Source organism: Apiospora hydei, assembly GCF_038363865.1.
Source record: "Apiospora hydei strain CBS 114990 chromosome Unknown utg000006l_segment0_segment0, whole genome shotgun sequence".
Taxonomy (NCBI): domain Eukaryota; kingdom Fungi; phylum Ascomycota; class Sordariomycetes; order Amphisphaeriales; family Apiosporaceae; genus Apiospora; species Apiospora hydei.
The window spans coordinates 4686605-4706469 of NW_027117365.1; the positions used below are offsets into that span (position 1 = coordinate 4686605).

Below are 19865 nucleotides of genomic sequence, written 5' to 3' on the forward strand. Positions count from 1 at the left end.
AAGTATTGTGCGTTCAGGAATTAGTAACTCGCTGTACTGCAGGTATATCAGAACCCCTTTTCCTTGGTCTAGCCCGTTGGAACAATACCGTCGAATGCTTCCATGATAGTCGGCTACCACAAGCAGCTTCCTTCAAATCAGATCATATCTACATGAGCAAAGATGGATCATCCGCTCACCAGTTTAGCCGCCGGTATTTGGAAAAACGCACTCCGCCCTTGGATCTGGGAGATCGCCCTCTGCGTCACCTCCTCTGGTCTTCTAGTCGCCATCATTGCCATCCTAGTCCATGCCAACGGCCATGCGCAGGAGGAGTGGAGTCTGCAGATCACCCTCAACTCCCTCATCAATATCCTGTCCACACTCTTCCGCGCCTGCCTGGCCGCGACCGCCGCCGAGGTCATCAGCCAACAGAAATGGATCTGGTTCTGGTCGGCACCGCCGGCTGGCCGGCCGATCCTCCAGGTCCGGACCTTCGAAGAGGCGAGCCGAAGTTCCTTGGGGGCACTAAGGTTGCTGGCAACGGTTTCCCTTCAACAGCCGTTCATCGTCTTCCCCATTGCCATCGTCCTCTCTTCGCTCGCGGTCGGCCCGTTTGCCCAGCAGTCCATTCGGACCGTGTACCAAGAGATGCCCTCGGGCTTGGGGACGGCATCCCTGGCAACGTCTAATTACATGAACGCGACACTGGCACAGCCCTCTGATGGGGTTAATTGGTCTAGAACCTTCTATCGGACCCTGGATAGTCCAGATTATGCCATGTGGAGCTTCGATGCCGGCAACAGAAGTGTCATGCTCAACGCAATTGCTAACCCAGCTAGCAAAGACTCAGTGATCTCTCCGGTTTGCCCCACGGGCAACTGCAGCTTTCCAATCTTGTCTTCCGAAACCGGCGTTACACACACATCGATAGGTGTCTGCAACACATGCACCGATGTAGGGTCACTGGTCCAGAACTCTACAGTCCAAGGAAAGATTTGGAATCGCACCATAACCTACACTCTCCCGAACGGTTTGCAGCTCATCCTAGGCGACTCTACACCCTGGCTTTCGCTTTTCTCGGGTAGCCTGAGATGGGCCGAACGAGTGATGAATGCTGATGCGATTTCTGTCGCCCGCTGGGCTTTTGTTAATACTACGGTACTTACAATGAGTCTCCCCAAGGGTGTTTACGACAGAGAGGCCTCCTTCGTCCCGAGGGCAGTCGCCTGCTCCCTGTACCCCTGCCTCCGTTCCTATGCGGCCGGAGTACGAGGGAATGAGTTGTCCGAAGTGGTAGTGGACAGTACACCCTTGGTTCCAGACATAACCGAAGGTTACAACGATACCAAGGTCGATGTGGAAAGGGTGCGCCAGAGCGTGGGATTGCAAATATACGGCCTCGGCACTCTAGCAGCGATACAACCAGCTTGTAGAGTCGATAACAGCACCTACTCGCTTGGCAATGCTTCGCTCGCGCCTGGTGCCAAGGCCATTAGGCTCCTTACTTCTGATGCAGCACCGGACTACCCGACGAAGCTGGCAAGTGAAGGATGCGTTACGCGCATTGAGACCATGGCGTATTTGCTGATGGGAGGGGCCTACCGGAAGGTTCTGAACGGCACCTGCTCGTATGCTTCTCGTAACGCTGGCCAGGCTTCCTGTGGCAACCTATGGCAAGTCAAACTTGGTGAATCTGGCCTCCCCGTAACCATCTAAATACTAACAACGAACCTCGTCGACTTGTACGCAGGTGGCTTGCTGAGTTCTGGGCGCGGCGCAACGCCTCGGTCCAGACCATCACCAACCGCTTCGACGCCATCGCCGGCGCGACAACGAACCAGATCCGACAGGGCTTTCTGCGGGCCAGCTTCGCGGCGGACCGCGTAGAGGGCACGGCGCTGCGGCAGGTCGCGTACACGCGCGTCGAGTGGGCGTGGCTGGTGTTGCCGGCCGCGCTGTTGGGGTTGGACATCCTCATGATGCTGTGCATGATCCTCCGCAGTGTCTGGCGCTGGGAATCCGAGGCCGTGTGGAAGAGCGACCCGCTGCCGCTCCTGTACTACAAGGGCCGCTTCATCGGGCCGGGAGGGGCGGCGCCAGCGGCAGAGGGGTTGTTGTCGCCGGGTGGCTTCGAGCCCGACGGGGATAGTACGGCAGGGATCGATCGGGATGAGTATGATAAGCTCCTCACGAGTGCAGAGATGGCGGATGTCGCGAAGAGGGTGAAGGTGCAGTTTCGCAAAGGGGCTGGCAAAGTCGGAAATTCTGGCCTCGAAGGACAACCGGCGGATGAAGCTGAAGAGACGCCGACAAGGGTTTGATGAAAGAGGAAACTGTTTCCGCCTATTTCACGAGGTGTACGTCATTTTCGATGTGTTACTAAAAGTGTCTCGTTGGAAAACTCCACAGTGACATGAGAAGAGACAGTAACTCAGTAGGTACGGATAATACACCAACATACATGTGTGGAAGTTGCGGGCTTTCCAAAGGAAGGCATGAGCGGGATGTTCAAGTTTAGCAGTGGCACTTCCTTTCCAACTTGCATTTCCATGGAAACTACGTTTTTGACGTTGGGCAATCACTTTGCCCCTTCCACCGAGGGGCATTTGGTAAAATGAACGACACCCAAATCTTTTAGCATCACTTCACCATCCATTCTCTATCAGCTTCATGAACTTTGTTAAGTGATCCGCATTCATTTCTACTTTTTTGGGACAATTGAAGCATACAATAGCCCATCATGATTGTCTCTCCAGCACAGTTCCAACGCCTGCGTGATCGCGACAAGCCCAGTGCTGACGTGTCTCGCCGATACAACATCGTCGAAACCGACAAAGGCATGAGCGTCATCGCCACCAGGAATATCCCCCGCAGCACCGTCATCATCGAAGAGAAGCCCCTCATCTACCTGAAAGGCCACTACACTAAGCCCCGGACCCGGAAGGACGGCATCGTCTTGTCGGGGTTGCATTGGCAGCTCGCGGTGAATCACCTCTACAACGCCATGTCCCTGGCAGACAAGGCCATCTACGACCAGCTGTACTACACCGAGACCTGCATGGCCCCCTCGGAGTGGGACGACGTCCAGCTCTCCCCCACGGTCGGGCGAATCCTGATGCGCTTCCGCACCAACGCGCTCGAGTTCGGCGAAGTCAACCGCGAGCTCGGCGTCTTCGCGACGGCGTCGCGCATCAACCACTCGTGCCTGCCGACGGCGCAGTTCTTGTAGAGCGAGAAGCAGACCATCATGATCGCGGCGGTCCGGGACATCCGCAAGGACGAGGAGATCACGATCCCGTACACGGATCCGATAGCGGTGTCCACGGATCGGCGCTTGAACCTAGCGCCGTACGGGTTCTAGTGCAACTGCCCGGCGTGCGAGGGGCCGGAGGCGGGGACCCACGACATGCGCCGGCAGGCTTTGATGCATTTCGAGGATCTGCTGAACAAATTCGATTTTTGGAAGAGCGGGCTTCGCGGATCCCCAGACTGCGATGGGCATCGCAATAGCGCATGCCCACATGTTGAAGAACACGGGCATCACGGGGCAAATCCTCGACGAGACGTAAGTTTGAACAGTGTTTGGGATCTGTCGGCGGCTTTTCCGGGGAGTTTCTTGCTAACCATGGTCTTCCGGTGTTAGGTACCTCCGCATCTCTGACTATGCGAGAGAGGCTGGACTCCCGGCAACATCTGCTGAGTATAAAGCGTTGGCGGAACAAGGCGTGTGCGGAGAGAGCAGGAATGATCCTGAATAGCCTTGAAAGGCGATTTCGCGGAGGGGAATGGGCGACAGGATACATACCTATGGTTTTATGGTTCACGTGGCATAATTGTTCGAGGGTCGTAATTCAATAGCGACTTTTGACAGACAGTAAGCGACTTTCGACAATACAATTCTTTTTTTGTATCCCTTGCGATTCGAAACGTACATTTCGTTTTGATGTAGTTCTGGCATGGTTGACACTGATTTCTCCAGCCTGGAAAACGGACTGGCGTATGTGCTCTCTTATTCGAGGATGGTGAGCAGGGGCAGGATTCCTTGCTGACAGTGGGGCGCGTGGCTGAAGCTGATATCGACCCAGAAAGGATCAAGTCAACCTCCCTTCGCCGTCCTCGAGAAACCACCATTCATTCTCTTCAGAAATTCCTCACAGTCTCCTTCGCAATGAACAAACTCGAGGCTCTTCCTTTCGGCCCTGCTGTTGCTGCTTCCGCCCAGCAGCAGCAGCAGCCGGCCATTGACGACGACGAAGCCGCCTTCTGCTACGAGCCCCACGTCCTCTGCCCCGCCTGCCGGGCCCTGCTGACGCTAGCGGTCGCGCGGCACCGCGAGCGCGGGGCCCAGCTGTCCGAGTACCTCGCGACGACGTACGACTTCGGCCGGCTGTGCGCGTCGGCGCGACTGGGCTGCCACGTGTGCGCCCTGTTCGAGGCCGCCCTGTGGACGCGGCCGCGCGATATCGTCGACGCGGCGGCCCGCATGTGCGACTGGACGGTGGCGTTCGTGCTCCTGCCGGCGGCGGATCGAGATGCGCTGTTCATTGTCACGATCGAGTGCGCAGGCGAGGGAGCTTGCGCGGGTACAGTCTCCCGGTCTTTTCGAACGATGGCGGTGGGGCGGGGGTCGCGGGGCCGGGCACTGCTCCGAGGGCGGGATTGAGTTTGGGGAGGAGTACTGGAGACGAAGAGACGTTTGGGGTGGCGAAGAGGTGGCTGAGTAAATGCCTGGAGGAACATAAACTGTGCGCCGAGAACGATGATGCGGCTCGTGTGGTTCGACCCAAGCGCTTGCTTCAGCTGGAGGATACAATCAGTCTCGTCGACTCGACCGTTGCTGCCGGCCAGGAGTACGTCGCGTTGAGTCACTGCTGGGGCCGACAAGTACTGGTGCCTCGATTGCTTAAAGAGACAGAAGCCGAGCTTCGGGCTGGCGTCGGGCTGTCGTACCTGCCCAAGACGTTTCAGGATGCCGTCTTGATCACCAAGAAGCTGGGCTTCCGGTTCCTGTGGATCGATTCGCTTTGCATCATCCAGGACTCGGCTGAGGACTGGAAAGACCAGGCCGAGATCATGGCGCTCGTCTATAACAACTCGGTGCTGACCATTGCGGCATTGAAGTCGTCCGGCAGCCACGAGGGTTGCTTCACTGATGCACGCAATCCACTTCGCCTCAGGCCATGTATCGTTGATGAGCTGGGTGTGTCCGTCTCGTCTTGGAACCCTGGCCGGCTGTGGGAGGTAGAGGTCAATAGTTCGGGTTATGGCGCCTCCCCGCTTCACTCGAGAGCTTGGGTCGTACAGGAGCGATACTCGGCCCCGCGCACTCTGCTGTACGGCGCGAACGGCATCTACTGGGAGTGTCGCTGCGCCCAAGCATCAGAGGCTCACTATTGCGACGTGGCGTGGGATGACGAAGCGAACAAGAAGACATGGCTGCAGCGGCTAGAGATTGGCAGTACTGACGATGCCCAGCAGCACTCGAATGAGACGACAAACAAAGCTTCAGCTATGGTACCGTGGAAAGATCACTGGATCGGCTTGCTGAAGACGTATTCGAGCTGCCAGCTTACGCAGTCGACGGACAAGATCATCGCAGTCACTGGACTGATCAAGGAGATTGAGCGGCGATCCCAAGGTGAAGCCTCGATGCATTTTGGGGCTGTGGGATTATGATCTGCCAGGAATGGCGTTGTGGTACCGTTCAAGGGACAGTGCTCATACCGCTACCGATATCATCGGGAGGCTCGACAACAACATGCCCACTTGGACCTGGGCGTCAGTGGAAGGAAGGTGCTCCTATTTGCCCTCAGCCGGGGAGATCGAGTGGCAGGCCGTCGTGAGCATCGATCAAACAGCAGTGCCTGCGACCATGAGAATCAAGACCTGGTGTAGACAAGTGATTCTCGACGAGGACGATGCGATCCAGTTGGACCCGGATGATCCGAAGACAGGTTTGAAGGGTTGGGGTGGGGATCTGGATGAAACATATTCATGGTTCCCCCGACAGCGAGACGCCGACTCAAGACGCGAAGCTATCTGCGGTACCTATGCAGCGCGTGCGCATAGCTTCCGGGTTGTGGGTTTCAAGATGCCTCGTGCTAACTACCTGCACGAAAGAGGCGGGAGAGTTCACGAGGGTCGGCGTGGTGTTCATTCGGTACAGCGACAAGAGAGACGACCCGTTCAAGTCTAAAGATGAGGGGGCGCAGGAGGTGGTCGTGTTGAGGTAACACTGATGATGCAGGCGGGAGAGGCTCTGGCCGAGCTTATCGGACGGGGACGTGCATATGCATACCACCCACCAACCCCTACCTGTCAGGTGGGCTGGTTACAAATTGAGCCTAAATAAGCTTCAGGGGCTGGGAGCTGTCAGCCACTCACTGGAGGAATGCCATATGAAAACTGGGATTCATACAATGTTTCCATGCGCCGAGTCAGACCAGGCATTAGATTGCGATCTCTGCTCCAACACGTGGAAGTGCATATTGACTTGCCCATCGTGCAGGCTCTGAGACTGGCCAGTAAATTAAAACAGCGAGTTAACGTTACAGTACTCACGCCTGTAAACAAATAGAATCACCGAATACTACAACACTTTATGCGTCCCAGACATAAGCCCCCGCCCACGGCAGGCCACGGTGTCAACCGGAGTCAGCAATCTACATGTAAGAATGTCCCGGCGTTTTGAAGGTTATCAGAAACACTGCTGCGTTTAAAATAGACTTTTTCGATGGAACACTCCACGATCCTTGGCGCGGAAGTGGTCCTGCCCCTCCTCCTCTACTGCCTGATCATATACATCCTGTACCCCCAAGCCCTCACAGTCATCCCCTACTACGTAGATCCCGCGAAGCGAAGGCAGAGTGACCAGCCCGCGGTCGGAGTCCTGTACGGGCGCCTGCACGAGTTGCTGTCGCCCACGATGGCCCGCTCGCTGGCGCTGGGCTCACCTGTGTACCAAGTCTTTCATGAAGCGGTTTATCAGGCCGCTCGTCGTGCTCGATGTCCATACGTGCGTTAACGGACCTGCTGACGTGGCATAGTCGCAACTTTGACAGTACCGCAGTAAGTATTCAAGATACCCCCACCAGGGGCTATCAACTGACAGCTGACGATGCTACTACTTGGCAACGATAGGGTCATGACACTACTTCCATCACACTACAGCTGCTCGTTAGATAAATGTGCAGTAACTAGGCGCCCAAGCCAAGCTTTGGATCCATCCAGTTGGGTCTCGGTAACAACAGCAGCAAAACACTAAAATGGCAACAGCTGTGGCATACGTATCACCACCGATGGTGAGATGCCGAGCCACCCGGTCCTGCGCCCGAAGTTGTTCGGAGCCCCCACCGGCCTCTCGGCGAAGGCCGACTAGATTCTCCCCGCGGCCCAGGGCCTCGAACGCTTCCGGCCTGAGCTCTGGCTCATGATAGACAAGGCTGGCAGCGAAGTGTCTTTAGATGGGATGCCAAGTCCCAGCTTTGGTGGATGTATTAGAGGGTCCTGTTCTTTTCCCTTTCTTTTGGTTGAAGAAGTGGTCATGTTAGACGACAAACTCCAGAGATGGATTTCTTGACTCAATTATGTTGTTATCTCTAAAGGACGGGCGGCATGTCTTGATGGAGTTGTGCACCAAGATCGGCCTTTCGATTCTGCGGTACAAATTTCTTCCTATCCCACAAGACCTCGGCAGTCCGCTGGCAAAGGAACGACCTCTTAGGTCGGCAAGCCAGTGCGATGTCAAGCGACAACCGGTTGTAAGCGTGAATGAGAGATTGTGGTGCAAACAGTTTGGGTCACACAACAGAACACAAGCACCAGATGAAGACGGTAACATACAACCACCTGCCCTTCACCTCTTATAGTAAGATAGCCCACGAGACAGCCATCAGTGCTTGAGAGAGCGCACCGGGGTGCTTTCCCTTCTACAATGGATAATAAATACGGATTTGCATACATCCATCTCTTACTTTATATGTACCACAGCTTATCCTTCTCTTAATTCTTATCAGTCTGGTGTATAGATGTTGACAACTAACCCATTGTTTGAGGTGCTCCCCAACGCTGTATCTTACCAAGTGTCTGGGATCTCAGTAGGTGCCAGTTATTGAGCCCTTCCCACTGGTTTTCAGCTACCAGTTCCAGCTACTATTCAATGCGAACCAGCTGATTTTGGCTTCTATTCAATTTCGAGTGGGGCCTCGTCCTTCCCTGTCCTTATTTATAGGCTTGCCAGCATCACCTACACTTGTTCATCCTTCCTCAAGCGCACACAAACCAAAATCCCAGCTTTCGCTTTTTGGACATTGCTTCTGTCACTCAGATCATCCAGTGCTTCACGTCATCAATTGCTTCAACAATCTTTTGGCTATCATACTATCCTTGAGCAAGACTGACCACATCGAGCATTCTCTCTTCTTTTTGCGTACGTCGAGACATGTCATCACCAACACTTCATTGACCATCAGCACTAACAACATTTGCTTTGCCATTAGCAATCACAAGGAGAGACAGTTTGGTTACCATGGCTCGCAAAAAAGAACAGCAAGAACCGCCAGGCCGCCTCCAAGGCCCACAAGAGCGACTCAGCAGTCAAGACCAACGTCTTCCCTGACCGCATTCCTCAGGAGGTTCTCGACGGCATCCTCATCCACCTTCACACTAGCGACATCCGCAATTTGGCCGCGTCCTGCAAGAATCTCCATGAGGGGGTCCTTCCGACGCTGTACCACCACCGAACGGAGCCGGCCCTCCTCTATGCCGCGCGTAACGGACGGGTCGAGACCCTCAAGCGCGTCAAGGCCCTTTATCCGACGCAGGGTCTGGATCTCATGTCATTCGACATCATTCCCGGCGGCCCCGGTAGTCTCGACATGTGGCCGCAAGATCTCCCGCCCCGAACAACTCCTCTGATCTTGTCCATCGTCCACGGCCATCCGACCATGGCCAAGGCGCTCCTCGAGGCTGGAGCCGACAAGGTCATGCAGGGCGGATCGCAGGTGTTCCTACCATCGGGAAGACTGCTTCGCCCCATCGAGTGGCTCCTGGAGCAGATGCACAAGACCACCTGCGCCAGCACCCAGAAGCAGTGGAAGGCAGTCTTGGAGATCATCTTGCCTGTCTCGTTCGTCTATCCCGATTCCGGTCAGCGCCGCCAGCTCTCGCCCCTCGGCCAGTCGATCCATCCCAACATCCCCGTCGAGATTACCCGCATGTTGATCAAGAAGGGCAATCTGGGCAAGGAGCACATGTTCGCTCCCTTCCAGTACGAGTTGAACAACAAAAAGACAATGTCGGCCTATGCTCTGGCCAAGCAGGAGCGAGATCAGGAGGACCCGAACTCGTCCGGTGGATACGGTCGGGCCAGACTGGCGATGCTTCGCCGTATCGTTTATAAAAAGGGTACGTGATAATCAATTGGGATGCTACTCCCCAACCACGAGAAAGCACAACCGCTAACATACGTAGTAGACTAGGTACGAGTCGACGACGTGAGGAGACAGAAGTAGCAACTCCTATAAGAATTGGATCTTACACTTGGCTCGAGATGGGTCTACCGGCTCAGTGAAGAACTTGCATGGCTTCTTGGGGGTGTTTTTTTGGCCTCGTTGCTTGAGAGCATAACACCATGGACCTGCCAACACATCCACTTGCTCTTAGCTACGATTCCGTTTTGCTGCATTTGCTATAGGCATGCGAGTCTGGCTAGCAATGATTAGTAAATAGTAATGGAATGATTTCGCCGGGTACATTCAGCATTGCTAAGTATTCTGGCCTGTCAGCCTTGCTATGTTACTTCGATGGGTAATCAATAAGCAGGTGAGGCGATTGGGTCTTATTGGCGTAGAATCGACCACAGTTGGATTGAGGGTGTGTTCTAAGATTTTCTGATTTTCATGTGTCATCTTCAAATAGCCTAGTATGGGCTGGTTTGGTGCTTGTAGTTACAATCATGTCCAACTAAGTCAGTCCAGCTAAAATGCGAGCCGCCCTCTCACCCCCACATGCCCACTCTGTAAGACCCTTGAGCACACTATTAATAGGAATCATCACGACAATGGCAGGGGTCCTTCCGTACGCTAACGCCTGTCTCAAAACGCCACAGCACGGCAGGGGCCAGTTTGCGGGGGGCGACAAGGGGCACGCTATGCCAAGCCGTTCCTGCTTACTAGTACAAGATCGTGGATCTATCAAACCGCAAAGATCTCTGGCTTAAAGCGGCTGCGGCTGCGTCGATCCCAGACATACCACAGTAAGCTCGGTATTTACATGTTCGCTCGCTGATTGAGACATGCTACGCGTTAGATATGAAGAAGACAAAGATCGTCATTGCACAGCAATCCTTCGGCGTTGATGATCACCAAAGCAATGCTAGTAGCATCATAGTGTCCGTGATGCTAGGAAACCGAAAGAAAGATAAAGAGTATAAAGTGCAGCTCAAGTCCCGTTCTGCTACTCGTCTTTCCACAGTACTGCAAACCAACCCTCTACTCCAGCCATCTTGAGACATTTTTCACTCCCCTGCATATTGTATATCTTCTACTCCAAGCCCTCGAACGAATACAACATAATCACCATGCAGTTCATGTTCAGTTCTCTCCTCCTCGCCAGTATGGCCGTACTCGGGTCTGCGGCGCCAGTAGACAACAATAGCACCTCGCCCGAGGCCGACCTAGTCCGCGCGCCGCCGGCGCCTATTGCGCTTACAAGTTCCACTTGACGTTCCCGTACGTGGGCGTCTACGTGCCCAACAACCTCATGGGGTCGGCCCAAGGCACCGGCGACTGTAAGTTTCACTCTTCAGGGTTTCGTGAAACCTCCATATCAAGTCTCACATACTAATTACGAATCAGGGGGGCGGCGGCTTCATCGACAACCTCCGCGGCAAAGACACGGCCCCGCTCAACTGGTGCAACCCGCAGGACTGGCAGGCCCAGCTCGACGACGCCGGCACCGGCCTCGTCGCCACCTTCAACACGTACGTCGGCTGCCACGGCGACGACGTCGCGCGCGCCCTGCACGCGGCCTCGGGCGTCTGGACCATCTGCGCCAACGACCTCGGGGCCAACGCGGACGAGGTCGTGGCGGCGGGGGCCGCGGCGGTGGGGTTGTTGGCGGACTTTTTTGCCTAAGAAAAAGGAGTAGATTAACTAGGTTCTTTTAAATAGGATGGGCTATGGGTATAATCGAAATGTTTTCGTTCTAATGCATGTGGTTTGTGCTGAGGATTTATCAACGCCAATGTCTTCAAGTCACGAAGTCCCATCACTCAATAGAGAAAGATCAGCTATATAATGCTGGAAATGTTCAATGCCTTTTACTATCCCGCTTCTTTGCCTGAGCCCTTGACAAACTCGCGCCACTCGTAATGTCCGGACTAGTCGTCTCAGCGCAGTCAATGGTAATGTGATGCACAGGCTCCCCCTGTGCCTCGACGGTAATCAACGACGCCGAACACAAGTACCGACCGACGGCGAGCTGCTCGCCCCCATTGGGTTCAATGCCCGTCTTGTCCGCCAGACGGATCGAGTGCTCCACGAGCTGGTCCGTGGAAGCGAAATACCGCCCGGCCACGTTCTTGGTCCATACGTCGGAGTGCAGGAGAAACAGCGTGGGCTGGGGTTCCTGGTTGACCCGGTCGACTATCCTCAGCAGTAAGACGCAGAACGCGTCCTCTTTGGATGCGTCCGGAACGAATTTGATGTAGGCGCGGAAATTGGGCAGATCCCGGGTTAGGAACCGGCGGTTCGCGAAATCAAAGGCTTCTACAGGCCGCGGCTCGGTAAACCGGGTCGTTCGCAGATCCATGGGGTTGAAGCAGATGCTTCCGCGATGGTAGCTCTGGATGGACTGGATGGCCGTGTGGGGTGTTGTTGGTAGCACAAAGATGTCGCCAATGTCAAGTTGATCCCAATCGTCCAGAGAGACCTGGAACCAAAAGCCGCCATTCTGTCTCATCCTCACATAGACCCCGGGTCCGACCATTTGGAGTTTGAGAACCCACGGGCCGAGGGACTTCGAATAACAGCCTAATGATATGTAATAGCAAGAGCTGGTGGTTGGGTCATTGGAGGCCCCTGACACGGCGATGGGCTTCGATATCTGTATCCCACGGCTCGTCACCGAGCACACATTCCGTGTGTGGAAATTGCCTTCGGATTTCGAAAGGGTATCGAAAGAAGATGCAAACTGTGCTGGAGACGGTGCGAACATATCCATATATGTTTCGTGCTGTCCTGCATCCGGCTGCCACGCGAAGAGAGAAAGGTCGCCATCTTGCCGTAGAATCTCCTGTTGCAGCCGCAGGAACGCCTTGGTTCCTTCACCATAGAGCAATGGCATGTTGATATCGAAGAGGCCCAAAAGACAATAGGCCTGGTCTTCCACCCGGGTAGTCTCCCTCTGAGACGCCCATGCAAGACGACACGCAACCGGGATTGTCGAGAGTCTGGTGGGATCTTCCAAGACGCGCTGGTTGATGCCCGTGATCTTCGATAAGAACTCCTGAATATCCGACTTGTACGCCACCGCATTCCACTCCCTGTCGTAAAGATCAGGTTACTCGGCGCGATGAGTTCCTGCAGACACCAGCCCCGAGTAAACCAGCGACAGCTCTCCATCAACGGCTCCTCTCCCCTCCTGTGCTGCGCCTCTGTCATCACGTCCAGGTCGTCCAGGTACGCCAAGCAGACATCGGCCTGGAGGTACCATTTAAACATGGAGTTGATCGCCTCTGTTAGCTCAGCGCTGCTCTTCTTGTCGATGCAGCAAGTATCGGCCCAGCACCAACGGAGACCCAGCTCGTCGGCGGCTTTGCAAGCGGCCACAATCTTCATGTACCCTTGCTTGGCGTAGGTGACGTCCGCGCCCGGTCCCCCGGCGAGGAGGTGCTCGTATTCCTGCAGCGCGACCTCTTCGTTTGACCATGTGTGGGAGAGGATGGCGTACTTCGGGACTAGTCTTTCATCGTAGAACTCGTGCAACCGGAGTGTTTTGACGTCTATAAGGCGCATGATGCAGTTAGTTGCGGAAGCGCTAGCGGAAGTCTTCTGAGATCTGCCCAGAGGAACGATCTAGTTCACGGGGAAGTATATAAATCACCGGTTACCGATATCGGTAGTGACTTCTTATTGCATCCAGCAGACGTGTGAATTTGAGCAAGCAGTGAGTGGCACAGCTTATGCGGGGAGCGTGTCACGACTAGTCAGTCAGCACGCCGACGAGAGCAAACACTACTCGGCTTATCATTGGACCGGATTTATGTCTCTCCCCAGCAGATATTTCCGGTGCTAACCCGTGTTGGTCGAGACTTATGACGATCTTGTCGCCCATAGCAGAGCTGTCGTCGAAATAAAGATAAGGTTTGCCGGCAGGTCGTGCGTTTACTCAGGGGCTGCATCCCTTTTTAGACCACATCGACTGGGATCGGCCAAATATGTTTTTCTTTTCTTTTCTTCCCAAAAAGGCTTTGGAAATTTATTGACTCAATTCATAGGTATCATCTCCCTAAACACCCTAAATCCATTGTGGCAGCGCTCAGCGCAGCATCAGCAGTACAATCAACAAACCAATGACACCCACCAGTATCAGCTCTCGCTCCGTCATACCCGAACGACATCCCGCTGCTGATTTCATAGCGATTTCCACCATAATTTCCTGCCGCAACTTCGTTATTGTGTCTTGTAGATCTTCCCCTTCCAGCGACGTCTTTGCCGTCTTTTCTTCTTGGTTTTGTCCTTTTCCGGGTGCAGAGGCGACCATCTCCTCTCCCCTGAAGTGGCCATCTTCAGGCAAAATATCTTTGGTAATCGTCTCTTCTTGCAGACGCCAAAGCATCTCACCACCACTCTTGGCAGCGGTGGTATCTTCAGAGTCAAATACGGTTTCGTCCCTGAGAGTGACCGACGAAATCGAGCTCCCATGCCCCAAGCCTCCCCTCCCACCGCCGCTCCGTGCCTTGTCGTAGAGATACTGCGCAATCTCATCAAACCCAGCCCGCTTAGCCCGCTGGTACGGCGTCTGATTCCTCGCATCCTTGACCAAAAACGGGACCCCTTCCTCAACCAGCCGGCGCACGACGGCCAAATCGTTCCGATCAACCGCGAAATTCAACGTCGGTAGGAGGGCATCGCGCTCATCGGCACTGATCGCCGCGCCATGTTTCACAAACAAAAACGCAAACGCCGGCTTCCGTAAGCTCCGCGCCGCGAAGTTCAGGGGGGACCGGTGCAGCAGATCCCGGATGTCGAGGTCGCAGCCGCGCGCGATTAGTAGCTCGGCGGCTTCGTACTCGTCGAAGGAGACGGTGCCGTGCAACGGGGTCGCGCCCCATTTGGTCGTGAGGTTGATGTCGGCGCCGCGGTCGAGGAGGAGGCGGAGGCTATCCGGGCGACTCCATTGCAGGGAGTGGTAGAGGAGCTCGAGGGAGGGGTCGTTGATGGCGGTGGTGGCGGAGGGGCCTAGTTGGTCGAGGTAGGCGGTTAGTTGCGCCTCGTCGAGGCTGATGACGGCGGTTTCGATGGGCATTTTGTAGTCGGCGGCTAGGGTGCTTGCGCGGTGCGGATTCGCGAAGAGGTCAGCGTCGGTCCCGAAGGACTCCTTGCTGTGTGGTGAAAGCTGGGTGATGGGAACTTCTTTCAATCTCGCAGCTGAGAGGATATCGAATAGGCGGGTATTGCATTCGTCGCGTGCTTGTCTCAATGGAGTTTTGCCATGACGGTTTTCGATATCGGTACGGGCGCCGTGCTCGAGGAGAACACGGACGGTGGATTCCGAGTTACGCGTAACCGCATCATGCAATGGCGTCTCACCGGCGTCTCCTTGGATATTGGGATCCAAGTCATCGACATAGCTTAGCAAAAAGCGTAAAATGGTACTGCGTGCGTTGATCGCGGCACCGTGAAGAATGCCGCGGCCGTGGAAGTCTTTGAATTTGTAGTCGGCACCGTGGCTGACAAGGGCTCGGACACATTCCAGAGCATTGTTGTCCACAGCGCGGAGGATGGCAGGCCCGTCAAACACATCTCGTGCGTTTGGGTTTGCTCCCCATTTCAGAAGGAGCGAGACCATTTCGTCGTAGCCGCTGCTTGCGGCGAGGATCAAAGGCGTTGTCCTGTCCGGGTCCATGGATTCAATGGAGATACGGCCATCGGCAAGTATGAGCTCGGCAATTTCGATCTCGTCGTCGGCCACAGCGCGGTGTAACGCGTTGAGATTGAAGTCTCCGGGACATTGCAGATCCAAGTCTATGTCTTTCCTCGTTAGGAGTAGCTTAACGATTTCGGGCCTCCCGTTCATGATGGCCCAAGTCAGCGCTGTCCACTTGAAGGGCGGCTGGTCGAACTCGTTGATCAAGACATCCTTTGGCGACGCGACCAGCTGTTTGACGATATTTACTGCACTCCGCTCACAAGCTCGATGTAGCGCAGTTCTGCCACGACGACAACATCGACCAGGATCAGCGCCGGAGTGTAGGAGGATATGGACGATATCAGCATGCCCAGCCTGGGTGGCGTACATGAGTGGTATCGTATCCATACAGTCGGTAACATCGGCGTTAGTGTTTGAAGCCAACAGTGACGGTACTGCGCTGGTTAAGCCAAAGTAGGCTGCAAGGTGGAGTCCCTGAACACCATACTCGGCATCCCATCCCGAGGAAGTTTCCAGGTCATCCAGCCACATGAACTGACCAGAGGTTGACACGTTCCCGGCTTTAGAAAGGAAAGCCTCGGCGAGTTTGTGGGTGGTATCATCCGATGGGCCAACAAGCAGTTGGGCATGCGCATGTCTCATGTGTATACCCCAATGAGTGGCGGCGTAGGTAAGAAAGGGGTACTTTTCTTGCCTCTCCCTGACCTCAAGATCTCGATCGGGACCATATGATGCCCCAGAGGCAAACTCGGCGAACTGCAAATATGTAAGGCAGATATCGGCAAGTAAGGTATGTCCGCTCTTTGAACTCTTCAGGCCCGTCTCAGCAATGTAGTGGCCAATTGTCTCGTGAGCGAGCCTGACGAAACCCGATGGGTCTATCTCGATAAGCCCCGCACACATCGATGCCAAGTACCGGACATCTGGGAGCGCGAGTTCATCGATATCCTCGTCTCCTGGTCGGGCCGTGACTGCATGCGCCAGTGCCTTTGTTGACAGTAACTTCCTTGCGGTGGCTACTACGGTTAGGAATCTTTCTAGGGTCGACGCAAGCCTTCTGTTTCCAATGCGGTTGAACAAACTAGCATATATGTCGTTGATGTTGGAGGGAGTTGTTTCAAGGTGTTGAGTAGATCTCTTGCCGTTGCTTGTTCCTCGAGGGCATTCATATGGAACTTGGCAAGCAAGAACCTGTTCGGGTAATGTTAGTCAGTAGCCATTAGACACGGTCGGGATGTGGCACAACAACTTACATCTTGTGGGACTCTTCTTGTACGCGCGTGACAATTGACTCGGAAGTAACGTGTCCCCTGGCTTTGGCGTGCTGGAGGAGCACCTGAAGGTTGTCACTCATCTCAATGCGCCAGAGAATGTATCGTTCCAAATCTTCCGGCTGTGCAGCAATGGGAACGGTCCCAGGCCATGCCCATTTGAAACACTCCTTGGATCCACCGCAGCCGAAACATACGTCGTATTGGTCGTAGCAGTTGACGCAGACGTCGCGGTAGCAATCCTCAACAGTGCACCGGTACGAGGAATAAGATTTCCAATCCTTGGGTCCATCCGTATTGGCAGACTTCTCCTCTTCCTCAGTAGACTGGACCAGTACGAGACTCTCGTCATCATCATCGTCCGATGTTGAGTCGCCAGTACTGCTGCGCAGTTCACAGTTATCGCAGTAGAATAAAGCCTGCTGGTTGTCCTCGTCGTCATCGTCAACTCGATATCCGCCATCAATCTTAGCAGACGTCTTGAACCATGAATCAATGGCTTCAACTGGGCGTGAGGTGACCAAGAGCTGCGGAGTGGGCTGCAAGGACTCGATGCCCCCTAGCAGCTCGGCCTTCTGCTTGTTATCCCGAAGCTCATCGAGCCCATCGACAATGATGAAAGTCTGGTCGAAGCTTTCCAGCTCTTTAGAAAACGTGCTGATCAAGGCCTCGCGACTTGGCCGCTGCTTCTCGCGGTTTCGCGTGTGTTCGTAATACAGCTTCCTAACGGCGTCGGACATTTGGCCTCGGCTCTCTACCAATTGCCTCAGCAAGCTCGAAAGCATGTTGTCTGCCGAATGAGTATTCGCGTCATCGAAGGAGCAGTACGCTATCAACACTGCCACCTTGTCGTGGGCAACAGTCTTCTGTAGCTCCTGAAAAAGGGTGGTGGCAAGGACCGTTTTCCCAGCGCCTGGTATGCCGTGGCACCAGACCGCCTTGGTCCTGCCATCGCACCACCCCCGAATCTGGGGATTGTTGAGGAACCATTCGCCAGTACCCCGCAAAGGCTGCCTCTGCGACGCCCGTTGGAGCGCGAGGAAGTCCAACGGTGAAATCCAATCCAAGGCGGCCTTGAGCTCGTCGTCTTCAAACGCGTGTCGCATGAACTGCACATCCTCGTTCGTCTTGATATCGAGCTTCAGGTTCGCGCGATTGAGCGCCAAGGTTATGGTACCTTTGTAGGACCGTAGCCGGCTCAGGATCCTCTGCACTTCGGATTTCTCGAACGGCCATTTCAGCTTCTTGATCACGCCTGCGGTTGACTGCTGCGGTATGGTGATCTTAGCCGCGATCTGCTCCAGAACTTGCTTCAGTTGCTCAATGGTACCGTTCGGCTTGAACAGCGGGTTGATGGCTTCTGACCATGGGGTCGTTTCGTCGAGACTGGGCGACTCGAAGTCCGACTTGATGTTCCAGAAGATGTCGTAGACGGCTAGGACTTCCTGGTGCAGCTCCGACCGTTCTTTGCCGCCATCGCGGACGTCGTTCATGTACTTGATCACCTTGAACGACAGGTCCACGATCGCGATCAGACTGGAGGTGGTGTCCATGGTCCTGTAGGGCGGGCACGAAGTCGGGTATAACAAAGATCACGTTTCACAACATATCACCGTCTGGGAGGCGGGAGGAGGTGTGCCCCGTGATGCGATGCGACGGCCAATCCAAAGAGGCCCAAAGCCCCACCGGGCACCAGCTGAAGTGCGCTTGCCTTACTAATTTTGAATCTCACGTCAGCATTTAGCGCCGGTGCAGTGCCCAGATTGGGTATAATCCCAGCAAGCAGATTGCGGCTAAGTCCTCACGGTCGTGCAATACCCAAGGAGTCGTATCTTGTAGAATCATATTGCATAGACGTATGAGTGCTGTTTCCAACCACTGAAAACTCTAGACTTTATGCAGCGCTCATATGCAATGTTCAGGAAACCTCCTACGTTCATGTCCCGTGTCATTCACTTTTCACTTTTCTCGCCGCACCTGATACGTCTTCAGGCATGTTCTGACTGCCAACATGCTGGGTAGAGAAGTACACCGCGCCGATAGCGAAAAAGTTGCTGAAGAACGACATCAGCGAGCTCCAGCACTTGTTCAAGAAGCAGTACGATGCGATCGACCCGACCCCCGAGTGCCACGGAGAGCCACAGACCGGCCTGGGTAAGCACGTATTTCAGCGATCCCCTCGTGAGCTTGAACAGGGGCAGGATGGCGAACAGGTTGCCGAGAAGGGCCAACAGGTTGCCGGCGATAAGCCACATGAAGTCGGCATCCGTGCTGAGTCCAATGGCCCCTTCTTCGTCGCCCATACCCCAGTAGCGCGCGAATCCAATGCAGGCTGGGATGATGGCCAAGGCGAAGAATAGAATGAACAGCATACTCGAACTGACTTTTTCCTACATGGTTTCAGCACTGCCCAGCCAACAGGAAGTTCATTATACTTACAAGATCTGTTATCTCATCTGTGCCTGCAGATTGAAGCGGCCTGACAGTGGCTGCTTCGTCTTTCGAGATGGCCTGGCTTTGCGTTCTGTTCAATACGGAGGCGTACAGATCCTCGGGGTCCCCAGTGTCAGGGGTGATTGAGGCCACCAAGTTCTTCAGCACTGTCAGACGTGACTGTATTCGGTCCAAAATCTCACTGGGAAGCTCGTAAGAGTATTCCGTTCTCAGCTTTTGCAGCCGTAGGCGGGTTCGGGAAATCACGCTAGTGATGACGTGAAAAACGAAAGACTTGTATAAGGTGTTGGCCTCTCCGAATTCGCAGGACTGGATGAACCGGTCAGATAGGGCCTCCCAGTAGGGGTCCTCAAAGCCATCTTGTAAGTAGCATAGCAATAGATCTGCTCTTCGATCTTCGGACCGGAAGCGCTCAGATGGGATACCCTTGCATTTCGTCTTCTCTTTGGCACATCTTTGCAAAAAGTGACCCAGTGCTCCGGGATAGGTTGTCCCATTCGAACGTCCGTTTCGGTATGAGTCATGTAGTCTTTCCAATTCCGTATTCACCCAGTCGTCATGGGAGACGGCCACTCGATAAAACTCCGCAAAGCCAGCGTCGACGAGTTGGAAGTCTTTGCCGATACTCTGGAGCATATGTCCCACATGCTCGTCATCGATAGGCACGTAAGGGGTATACTGGGTAGGGGGAGGAAGGAGAGACACAAGCTATGGATATAATGAGTTTGTGAACCATCCATGAATGTGAGAAAGCCTACATTCTTTCGGGATCTGAATTCGCGATGAGGAGCATTCCCATTTCCGGGACTTGATTGGAAGACGCCGAATAAGGTGGTAGGACCGTAACGATTCAACGTGGCAACAAAGGTGACGTCGGTCTGGCTTGCAGATGGCCTGATGTAAGCAGCCCGGAACGTTTCTCTTCTCTCATCGATATTTGGCGGTCTAGTAAAGCAGAAACAGAAGACTCACCCCCGTGGATGATGGTATCTATTAAGCTATTTG

At 54.5% G+C, this 19865-nt stretch overlaps 11 protein-coding genes across 11 annotated transcripts; 8 read left to right on the plus strand and 3 right to left on the minus strand.

Moving 5' to 3' along the window:
- Positions 1–162: 162 nt before the first annotated feature.
- PG997_008716 (uncharacterized protein) lies at positions 163–2303 on the plus strand (the record flags this gene model as incomplete). The annotated part of the gene is made up of 2 exons (XM_066813031.1): positions 163–1610; positions 1733–2303. 2 exons carry the CDS (start codon positions 163–165, stop codon positions 2301–2303), a joined length of 2019 nt encoding a protein of 672 aa, XP_066668373.1.
- Positions 2304–2722: 419 nt separating this feature from the next.
- PG997_008717 (uncharacterized protein) lies at positions 2723–3211 on the plus strand (the record flags this gene model as incomplete). Its single annotated transcript, XM_066813032.1, has 1 exon — positions 2723–3211. The coding sequence occupies one exon, from the start codon at positions 2723–2725 to the stop codon at positions 3209–3211; it is 489 nt and encodes a 162-aa protein (XP_066668374.1).
- Positions 3212–3229: 18 nt separating this feature from the next.
- Positions 3230–3551, plus strand: PG997_008718 (uncharacterized protein; the record flags this gene model as incomplete). Its single annotated transcript, XM_066813033.1, has 2 exons — positions 3230–3330; positions 3449–3551. The coding sequence occupies 2 exons, from the start codon at positions 3230–3232 to the stop codon at positions 3549–3551; spliced, it is 204 nt and encodes a 67-aa protein (XP_066668375.1).
- A 599-nt stretch (positions 3552–4150) lies between these two features.
- Positions 4151–5658, plus strand: PG997_008719 (Heterokaryon incompatibility protein; the record flags this gene model as incomplete). The annotated part of the gene is made up of 2 exons (XM_066813034.1): positions 4151–4485; positions 4572–5658. The coding sequence occupies 2 exons, from the start codon at positions 4151–4153 to the stop codon at positions 5656–5658; spliced, it is 1422 nt and encodes a 473-aa protein (XP_066668376.1).
- Positions 5659–5740: 82 nt separating this feature from the next.
- Positions 5741–6215, plus strand: PG997_008720 (heterokaryon incompatibility protein-domain-containing protein; the record flags this gene model as incomplete). The annotated part of the gene is made up of 2 exons (XM_066813035.1): positions 5741–6026; positions 6103–6215. 2 exons carry the CDS (start codon positions 5741–5743, stop codon positions 6213–6215), a joined length of 399 nt encoding a protein of 132 aa, XP_066668377.1.
- Positions 6216–6715: 500 nt separating this feature from the next.
- On the plus strand, positions 6716–7360 carry PG997_008721 (uncharacterized protein; the record flags this gene model as incomplete). Its single annotated transcript, XM_066813036.1, has 2 exons — positions 6716–6939; positions 7258–7360. 2 exons carry the CDS (start codon positions 6716–6718, stop codon positions 7358–7360), a joined length of 327 nt encoding a protein of 108 aa, XP_066668378.1.
- Positions 7361–7568: 208 nt separating this feature from the next.
- PG997_008722 (uncharacterized protein) lies at positions 7569–9553 on the plus strand (the record flags this gene model as incomplete). Its single annotated transcript, XM_066813037.1, has 3 exons — positions 7569–7742; positions 8481–9387; positions 9462–9553. 3 exons carry the CDS (start codon positions 7569–7571, stop codon positions 9551–9553), a joined length of 1173 nt encoding a protein of 390 aa, XP_066668379.1.
- A 1008-nt stretch (positions 9554–10561) lies between these two features.
- PG997_008723 (uncharacterized protein) lies at positions 10562–11117 on the plus strand (the record flags this gene model as incomplete). The annotated part of the gene is made up of 3 exons (XM_066813038.1): positions 10562–10603; positions 10662–10712; positions 10839–11117. 3 exons carry the CDS (start codon positions 10562–10564, stop codon positions 11115–11117), a joined length of 372 nt encoding a protein of 123 aa, XP_066668380.1.
- Positions 11118–11292: 175 nt separating this feature from the next.
- Positions 11293–12998, minus strand: PG997_008724 (HET domain protein; the record flags this gene model as incomplete). Its single annotated transcript, XM_066813039.1, has 2 exons — positions 11293–12526; positions 12589–12998. 2 exons carry the CDS (start codon positions 12996–12998, stop codon positions 11293–11295), a joined length of 1644 nt encoding a protein of 547 aa, XP_066668381.1.
- Positions 12999–13521: 523 nt separating this feature from the next.
- PG997_008725 (uncharacterized protein) lies at positions 13522–17959 on the minus strand (the record flags this gene model as incomplete). Its single annotated transcript, XM_066813040.1, has 2 exons — positions 13522–16282; positions 16389–17959. The coding sequence occupies 2 exons, from the start codon at positions 17957–17959 to the stop codon at positions 13522–13524; spliced, it is 4332 nt and encodes a 1443-aa protein (XP_066668382.1).
- Positions 17960–18394: 435 nt separating this feature from the next.
- On the minus strand, positions 18395–18778 carry PG997_008726 (uncharacterized protein; the record flags this gene model as incomplete). Its single annotated transcript, XM_066813041.1, has 1 exon — positions 18395–18778. The coding sequence occupies one exon, from the start codon at positions 18776–18778 to the stop codon at positions 18395–18397; it is 384 nt and encodes a 127-aa protein (XP_066668383.1).
- Positions 18779–19865: the final 1087 nt, after the last annotated feature.